Below are 8,571 nucleotides of genomic sequence, written 5' to 3' on the forward strand. Positions count from 1 at the left end.
AGCAAGAAACGGCACCGGGGAGATCAGGCGGAAGGTGACTCCGATGACCCGGTGCTTCTGTTCCGCCGGTCGCAGAAGGCGCTGCGGAAGGAGGCGCGACACGTCAATATGAAAGAGGTGCTCTGTCGCTCGCTCATCGGCACGCTCGACGCACCGAATGACGCAAGCAACCCATTCTCCCCAACGGGTGCATCGCAGTCGTCGTCCACATGGTCGCCCACGATTGCCACCAGCATCACCAACCGCTTCCTCTCCAACGTGCAGCAGCAGAAGAAGCAAACCTTTGAGCGTCTTATGCAGAAGGAGATGACAAGCTCCCAGCTCTCCTTCTCACGCCTCACTGGGGATGACGGGGAGTCGAACGATGGCATGCCGGAGCTCGTCATTGGCGATGAGACGGCCATCATGGAGCCTCCCGTCAGCGAGAGGGATATCCTCCCTGTGGAATCCCCACCAGAAGTTGGGGGAAGCTCTCTATTTGACGCTCCACTCCTTGGAGGTAACACGTCTCGAAGCTTCATCGAATTAGACGAGGAGAAGGAGCAGGCGCAGTCTGAGGCTTTGATGCGCAAGCATGAGTTGTGGCGTCTGCGGCAGAAACACTTACGAGAGCAACTTCACGCCGAGAAGGCCGTTTCGCAGCTCAAGCGGACGGAACCCCAGTCGTCACATGCACAGGCTCCTACTACTACTACTCCTACTACAGCCGTTGTTTCATCATCGGCTGTCTCAGCGCGTGTTTCGACGGGTGATGTTAACGGGTCCTTTGACGTTTTAATGGTGACGCAGCGTAGCGTTATGCAGCGAGCACACGGCGCCACACTCGGGCTCTCCACCGACCATATTGATATGATCCGCCGCGTGAACAACTTTGACAATACCTCTAGTCAGCGGGTGGTTGTTTTCGAGGCAAAGAGCAGCAAACAAGGCTTAGCCTCTTCCTCCTCCTCTTCGAAGCATCAAGGTAAGCTCTAGAGAAGGGAATGTAGTGTGGAGGAACGAGGAATGTGTTTTAGAAAAACATCACTTATTATTCCACGCATGCACACACACGCACACACAACGGTCCAATTTTTCGTTGGTTTGNTGTGTTTTAGAAAAACATCACTTATTATTCCACGCATGCACACACACGCACACACAACGGTCCAATTTTTCGTTGGTTTGCAATCACTCACTCTATTTCCCCTTCACCATATGACTATTTTCTTTTTTTTTCTTGTTTGAGACGTCACCAGAACAGGAGGCAGCCATAGAGTGACCGTAGTGTGTCTCGGTATGTATGGGTGGTTAGATAAAGTTCTACCGAGGTGTATGGTGTTGTGTTTATTGTCTGCAGCTTCCTCTGGAGGCAAGATATTATAGATAGAAAAAGGCAGAAGTGAAAATTGTAATGGGTCTCAGTATTTCTGAAAGAATGAAACTGGTTGTTGTCGTTGTTTTTTTTTTTGCTTTAAAGAAAATGCTGACGTCTCTGGTATGTACACGGTCTTGGAAAACAAAGCAAAAAAAAAAGAATGAGAAGTGAGTGTCTGTCTCCTTCCTTATTTGGTTCTGGTGCTGGTATGTGTTTGAGTGGCCGGAAGGGGAGGGATATGGTGGAGTTAGACACCACGAAGATATCAATCATCTCGGCCAAGAAGGCGGACCCCAGAGTGTTGACAGAATTGGGGGATCAATCCAGTGATCTCCCAAATGCTATAAAGATTAGGAATGCGCAGGAAAGGAAATGCAGTTTCTGTTGCATGTCCTTTGGCGTTCTCCTCTCTGCAGTGACAGTTCTGATGGTGTCGTGCATCGGTACTGGTGTGTCCATATATGCAGAGAAGCGGGTGAACTATACGGTGAACGGTGCAATGCGGCAGGTTGGCTGGATCGCTATCCCGGGTGTGCTTGCGGGCACCACATTACATTACTTTCTATCAGAGGCAATGTGGAGCAGCAAACGCAACACCTGGGGACAGGCGTGGATGAAAGCCATGGCCGTTAACTGTTTTGCGTGGTGCAGTGTCATTGGTGCGGGGACTCTGTTCTGGCGCAAGTGTCTCCTCATGAGCTCTGCTGGGCGTCGGATTTATTATCGCTACCCTATCCCCACGGAACCTCTCGAGTCGCGTGTTCTTCGCAGTCAGGCCGAATTCTTCACAGGTATGGGATGGTCGTATTGGCTGAGTGGTGTAGTGAGTGGCCAGGTGGGGTTTATGAGTTGTGTGGGGTTTTGTGTTTGGAATGATAGGCCGTACTTCATGATGAATCCACACGGAGGTTATGCCTCCCGTTGTATGCCGCTGTGGCGTAGAGAACAGCTTGCGAAGCAGGCGAATGTCAGTCTTACAAACGTGTGAAGAGTAGGGACAAGGAGACGGCACTATTATTATTATTTTCTGCGTTCCTATTGGGTTGTGTTTTTGTGTATGTATATTGTGTCGTTGTAATCTTCACTCGCTCTTTTTCATTCTATTTCTTTGATTCTTTATTATCTGTCTCTCTCTCTCTCTCTCACTCCCTCCACTCCCCTATATGTTGTGATTTATCTACTTGCACATTGGCATCTGAGGGACATGCAGTGGGAGTGAGCTAGGCATGGCCAAGGATAGAATCAACTTCAGGCGCTCCATGAAGTATGCCCACGATGCCGCAGTGATGGAGGACATCGTCGGCATCACCGCACTTCGCACAGCGAATACCCGTTACGGCGATGTTGAGGATGCGAGAAACTCGCGGGTGACGGGATTAATGAAATGGTCTCTCGATGACTTGGTCGTTCAGGAGGTGTGGCCGGATGCTGCCATTACCCGAAATGACAAGGAGGAAGGTGATGGGACAACTTCTGTCGCGTTTGTGGTCAGTGCGATTGCTGAAGGCGTCCCCGATGGTGTGATTGCTGCTCTTATCAGAGACAAGTGTCCTCATGGAACCCCGGTATGCTTTGTTACACCTGTAGACTTTGGTAGTTGCCATGAACGCTTCGTATTGGTGCGCTCCGCCTCACGGGAGGCTAGGCGCCAGTTTCAGCGCCCGCAGACAATGCATACAGCCGAAGGGGTTGTGTGTATTGGTAAGGCTATCGACATTCCACTATTGTCCAATGCATCATCGCCTCTGCCAGTTCATCTTCTCCCTGATGTACGTTACTCCATTGTATTGAGGAGCATGCGAGGTGCCTTGGCGGATGTTCTCCCCCGTTTAGAAAAATTGCAGTTCAATGGATTCTTGAACTATAGTCATTTGGCGCGGCATGGTGTAGGTATATTTCGCGCCTTTGAGAGCGGGCGGCATCTTCTGCATCGAGATTACGTGGAGTTTCTCCAAAGTTACGTGCTGGGTCTGACGGAGTGCTCACCACTTATTCGCAAGGAACTAAATCCTTTGCTGGACATTTTTGCGGATCCAAAATCCACACGCGTAGGTTGGGCAGGCGTCAAAAGTGGTTTGGAATATGCTTTGAAAAAGGATGAACCCTTGATACGTAGAGCACAAACAGGATTGTTTTATCCTCATCATCATCTTCTTCGTGATTTACTCGGAAGGGCGTCCGATCTCGCTCCCAAATGTCATGACTCGGCTCAGATTATTCGTGAAAGTATCCCTCGTTTGGTACTCCAGGAAAAGCTTAGGAGCGTGGGAGATGTACATTTTAATGCACTTGCATCACTTCGGTGGGAAATGTACGGCGATCAGGTTGTAGCAGGAGATCTTGTGATTCCTGACGATGAAGCAAGAGAGCCGCTTGACGTGTTTGAGGCTCCTGCTGATCATATCAACGGGGAAATGACATGCATACATCATCTTGAGTGGCTCTCTGTTGCTGGTGATGCGCACTTGAATGCGTTGCTGGGACGCGTTCGCGTGGTACAAAGTGCTGAAGAGGCAAAGCGGTACAGAATAGATCAAGTTGTTCTCCCTGTCATGGGTTACGGGGCGGAGCGTTTACATTCCCCTGGAAATCAAATAAAAGAGGCGTCAGAGAGACTGGGGCGAGAACTGCAGGTAGAAGGATTGCCGCAGATGAAGGCTGCTCCACCTGCTACATATCGTCGCCTTGTTGTGTGTCCAAAGGACTTTGCATATTGTGTGTTTGATAACGAAAGAGGGTGGTGCTGGGAGAGTAACCAGAACACGCCCATTCGGTCACAGCTTTATGAAGATCAGGAGGGCATCACGCGGCAGCCCTCACCTCTTTTTGTTGCTACAGGCAAAAACATGATTGCTCGTCGAGGTATTCGGGGTGCAGAGCAGCGGAGCCATTTTCTCAAGCCAGCAAGACGTGGCGGTATGACGTGCGTGCTTCGTATGACGTTGCCGCGAGGCTCGGCGGTGACTTCTGCGTTGCGTGAGGTGTTTCAATTTGCCACACTTGATCCTGGCGCTATTTTTCATCTCCTTCGCTGACTTTATTCACAGAGAAGAGTTGTTGTTGTTTCTTTTTAAGAGGCATATGTTAAAATGAGTACCAAAGTCTCCGCAACCTTTGCCTTTTGATGGCAACATCCTGTGCGAACTTTATGTCACTGTGTGCTCTTTATTTTTCTTTCTTTTTGTGGGGTTGGTAATGTTTTTGGTGATCGTGTATATTTTAGAAGCCATCCACAATGGTGGTGGTGCGTGTGGCCCTGCGCCTGCGCTTCACGAAGGTGCCCGGGGTCCAGGGTGAGCGTGTATTTCGTGACACCATGACGGTGACGGACCCACATGACCACGGGTACCAAGACATTGGTGCTATTGTGGAGAAGAAGCTTCGATTCATGGACGTCCCGCCCTGTGATTTCACTGTATTCCACAAAGACAGCAAAACAGGTGACACTGTGGTAGTCGATGATGCTTATTTGTGTGAGCTTTTAGAAGGATTGGTGGAGGAAGCTACGACGACGATGACGGCAGCAGCGGCGGCGTCACCCACAGGAGCAGCAGTAGCGCTGGGGACGAATGGCGGCTTCCCGAGGTCCGCCAATGATGACGATGATGATGATTCCATTGTAGAGAAGGCGGTGTCTTTCGACGTGGAGGTGGGCCGTGAGCGGCCGACGGATAACCCCCTGCAAGCCGGAGGGAATAAAGGAGGGGTCGTTTTGCCTCTAACTTCGGAGGCGCTGGAAGCACATGCCTCGGATGGTGTACGTGTCGGCATTGCTTCCCTTACATGTCCTCCTAAGTATCCTAATTTCTTTATTCGTGTTGTGGTGATTGCTATACGTTTCAAAGCTCCGAAGCCCAACATGTCCGTGTGTGAAATAGACTTTTGTGATGCTGAAGATGCGCAGCAGCAAATAACATCTGTGACATTTGATGCTGTTGTGCAGAAAGCTGTTCGAGATAATTTGCGGAGTGACCGAAGGCAGGTGGTGGAGCTTCGAAACATTTACCTCCGCGTTAAGAATGAGACTGATAGACGCTTTCAAACGAATAAACACGCTCTCCTCATTCGAATGGATCGGGGGTCGAGGATTGAAGTGGTGCAGGTGCTGCCAGTTCCAATTGCACTGCGGTCTGAGCAGGTGGTGTCTGTACGAGAAAACTTGCTAGCTTCTGGTCTCGTGAATCTTAGTGACCTTGCCGGTTTCCGCGACTCGCATGATACCCGAATGGGGCCTAGTATCCAAAATGTGCACTCTGCCATTGGGTCATCATCGTCGTCATCATCAGGGCAGAGCGGAGCCAGACGAACAATGCTTTCCTTTACCAGTAGTATTTCTTCAGGTAACATGTCTGTTTCAGGTGTAGTTCCTTCTCAAATGGGTGAGCAGGTTAAGCGGCAGCAGGCTCAGTTTCTATCAAAACGGGTCCGAGAAGAGCCTCTGCCATGGGAACCCGACACACCGCAGGTCACCCTTAAGGATGTTCGGTTGCGTGACGCCATTGTGGAGCAGCAGGCAGTTCAAGAAGAGGTGAAAAAGGACCGCATCCGTCGGCGGAAAGAAGTAAATCAGGCATGCATTATTTGCGGTATCAACTGTGAAGATGAGAGTACCCTTCGTCTGGTAGAGGACTTATTGAAGAATAGCAGTCGTAACATGGGCCGGCACACTCCAACCATGGCAGAGCTCCGCCACGCGTTGTCTGATCGTCGGAGAACCAAGGATGGAAAGCCACGAAATCGCCTCGTCTGCTCTGAACACTTTGTAGATCTCCGAACACGCACTGTACATGTTGTACATTGCCGTTGTGTCCATCTTTGCAGTGGGTACCAGAAAGGATCTGAATTGGAGGATGTAGTGTTTTGCGATTTGCCAATGCAAATGTGCGAGCTGTGCGGCATGCCTGGAGCGAGTGTCTCTTGCTATCATCCAGATTGTCATGAGAATTACCACACAGTGTGTGCTCTATTTTCAGGTGGTTATGTGAACTTTGGCAAGAAAGATCCGTATTTGCCCTGCCCAGCGTGCCCAAGACATACGCAGGTGGTGGTGAAGACGTCGAAAGATACACCAGTTGTTAGTTGTGGACGGCTGGACTCTTCTGCGTGGTGGGAAGAAGATGAAGTTGTCTTTGACTCTCGGGTTGTGGAGGACACCGATCTGCGCGATCCGGATGAGAACGATGGAGTCTAGATGCTTTTCGTGTGCAAAGAACGTAGTCATGTATGCGATTGCATGGGGTTTATATTTCCTTAAGTGTGTCTCTCAATGAATTTTTTTTGTTTATTGTGTTGAGGACGGTGCTCGTTCACACGCATATATATATATATATATATACATATGTGTATTATTCTCTCTCTCTGTGTGTGTTTGTCTGCTCGGTGTCATTTTGTTTTTTCTCCTAAATGGGGTGTTTTATTTTTTTGTTATATGGCTAAATCTCTGCACTTTGTGTTCCCTCGTTTTGTTTCGTTTATTGATGTCATTCTCTTTCGGTGTGTGTGGGCGCCTGTTTGGTCAAACACGGACATCCACCAAACCAAAGGAGAGAAAAAAGAGGCGGAGTGGGAGGAGGGTGCGGTAGCATGCCCGGAACGCCCGTGACAACAACGTCACCTCCTCCTCCCCCAAAGGGCTGTGAGCTGTTGCGTGAAAATGTTTTTGAGTCGGCACGTCACGCTGATGAGGACGAGTTTCGCATGCGGCGAAAGCCGACCATGACACGCCACGAGGATCGGCTAGTGGCGCCGAAGGTTTTTAGCGACAAAAGGTATACTGTGGTTTTGGATTTGGACGAAACGGTGGTGTACGCGCGCGAGGGTCCTTTATATGCTCGGGCGCACTTGAGGGAACTACTTGTATCTATTAAGGATGATTTTGAGGTTATTGTATGGACGGCTGGGGAGCGAGACTATGCCAAGAACATACTGGAGGAGATAAATCAGGATCATATCATTCACCACCTCATATATCGCCACAAGGCGTGGTACACCAGCGATGACTATACAAAAGACCTCAAAAAACTGGGTCGAAACATCGACTATGTCATAATTGTGGAAAATACGCCGGATTGTGTTAGGGCGAACCCCCAAAACGGCATCATTGTAGAGGACTTTGAAGTGCCATCCGCCACCCCATCTTTATCACAGGAAAAGGAACCAATGACCCCGGGTGGGGGAAAAGTGGGCACACCCCCATCGCGTTCACCATCACAAACGCCGCCGCCAAAACCCAAACGGCAGTTCACCGACAGAACGCTCCTTCTGCTCAAGGAGGTCCTTTCCGCCCTCTTGGATAGTGGGGAAACGGTTCCGGTGTTCCTCGCCGGGTGCCCGCTGTTGGCGCAGCGGAGTGTCAGGGGTTCGGATGGGAAGGGCATCCCAATATACTACCTCGGCAAGCGGCGCAGGCGCGGGGCGCCTCCAATTTGTTCGCCAAAAAGAAAGAGGAGCCGCGAAACGCTCTCGCAAAGCGGCGGGGAATGGAAGAACAAGGGGGAGGGGGTGGAGGATGCCGAAGGAGGCGCTGGCAGCGGTGTTGGCGAGCCTCCGCGCGCTCTTGCCCGGGTGGGGGGGCCGCCTGTCGCCGGGGGGATGCGTTAGCGAGGCGGGGCCCTTGGAAATTTTAGAAGAAAGAACTGTGAGGCCGTGCGCCCCCGGGGGTGTGCGGGGTGGCGAGGCTTTTCCCTCGGGCCACCGCGGGGTCATGAACCGCTTCTTTTGTTTTCGTTCGTTTTTTCTTTTTTTGTTCTTTCTTCTCCCCCTTTNCCACCGCGGGGTCATGAACCGCTTCTTTTGTTTTCGTTCGTTTTTTCTTTTTTTGTTCTTTCTTCTCCCCCTTTTTTTGGAGGGTGAGAGGTGAAAAGGTGCGAAAAGACATGCGCAGTCCGGGAATCGAACCCGGGCCTCCCGCGTGGCAGGCGAGAATTCTACCACTAGACCAACTGCGCTTCGGCTGAGACATTTGCGATGAGCTTTAAAAAAACAAAAACACGCCCATATTTGGCGTCCGGCAAGCTGTTGTCGCGGTGCTTTTTGTCACAAAGCAGTTTTTTCTATTTCCCGAGCGCGGAGTGCCCGCGTTTACTCATGCAAGCGCCCCCCGGTCTGCCGTCGCGCCCCGCCGAGCCGCATTAGCCCACTTTTCTTGGCGACCCGTTTTCCCCGCAGCCCTTTTCTTTTCAAACGGCCCGCGAAAGGGGAATTGCTTCCGCCGG

At 50.9% G+C, this 8,571-nt stretch overlaps 5 protein-coding genes and 1 non-coding gene across 6 annotated transcripts; 5 read left to right on the forward strand and 1 right to left on the reverse strand.

Annotated features, from left to right (window-relative positions):
- Window positions 1–108: 108 nt before the first annotated feature.
- On the forward strand, window positions 109–975 carry DQ04_07381000 (hypothetical protein; the record flags this gene model as incomplete). The annotated part of the gene is made up of 1 exon (XM_009315135.1): window positions 109–975. One exon carries the CDS (start codon window positions 109–111, stop codon window positions 973–975), a length of 867 nt encoding a protein of 288 aa, XP_009313410.1.
- Window positions 976–1,595: 620 nt separating this feature from the next.
- DQ04_07381010 (hypothetical protein) lies at window positions 1,596–2,345 on the forward strand (the record flags this gene model as incomplete). The annotated part of the gene is made up of 1 exon (XM_009315136.1): window positions 1,596–2,345. The coding sequence occupies one exon, from the start codon at window positions 1,596–1,598 to the stop codon at window positions 2,343–2,345; it is 750 nt and encodes a 249-aa protein (XP_009313411.1).
- A 238-nt stretch (window positions 2,346–2,583) lies between these two features.
- DQ04_07381020 (hypothetical protein) lies at window positions 2,584–4,392 on the forward strand (the record flags this gene model as incomplete). The annotated part of the gene is made up of 1 exon (XM_009315137.1): window positions 2,584–4,392. One exon carries the CDS (start codon window positions 2,584–2,586, stop codon window positions 4,390–4,392), a length of 1,809 nt encoding a protein of 602 aa, XP_009313412.1.
- Window positions 4,393–4,592: 200 nt separating this feature from the next.
- DQ04_07381030 (hypothetical protein) lies at window positions 4,593–6,548 on the forward strand (the record flags this gene model as incomplete). The annotated part of the gene is made up of 1 exon (XM_009315138.1): window positions 4,593–6,548. One exon carries the CDS (start codon window positions 4,593–4,595, stop codon window positions 6,546–6,548), a length of 1,956 nt encoding a protein of 651 aa, XP_009313413.1.
- Window positions 6,549–6,940: 392 nt separating this feature from the next.
- On the forward strand, window positions 6,941–7,957 carry DQ04_07381040 (nuclear lim interactor-interacting factor; the record flags this gene model as incomplete). Its single annotated transcript, XM_009315139.1, has 1 exon — window positions 6,941–7,957. One exon carries the CDS (start codon window positions 6,941–6,943, stop codon window positions 7,955–7,957), a length of 1,017 nt encoding a protein of 338 aa, XP_009313414.1.
- Window positions 7,958–8,233: 276 nt separating this feature from the next.
- DQ04_tRNA087 lies at window positions 8,234–8,304 on the reverse strand (the record flags this gene model as incomplete). Its single annotated transcript has 1 exon — window positions 8,234–8,304. It is a non-coding gene; the product is annotated as a tRNA-Gly (tRNA).
- Between the last annotated feature and the right edge of the window lie 267 nt (window positions 8,305–8,571).

The sequence above is a fragment of the Trypanosoma grayi genome, assembly GCF_000691245.1.
Source record: "Trypanosoma grayi strain ANR4 Tgr_738_V1, whole genome shotgun sequence".
NCBI lineage: Eukaryota > Euglenozoa > Kinetoplastea > Trypanosomatida > Trypanosomatidae > Trypanosoma > Trypanosoma grayi.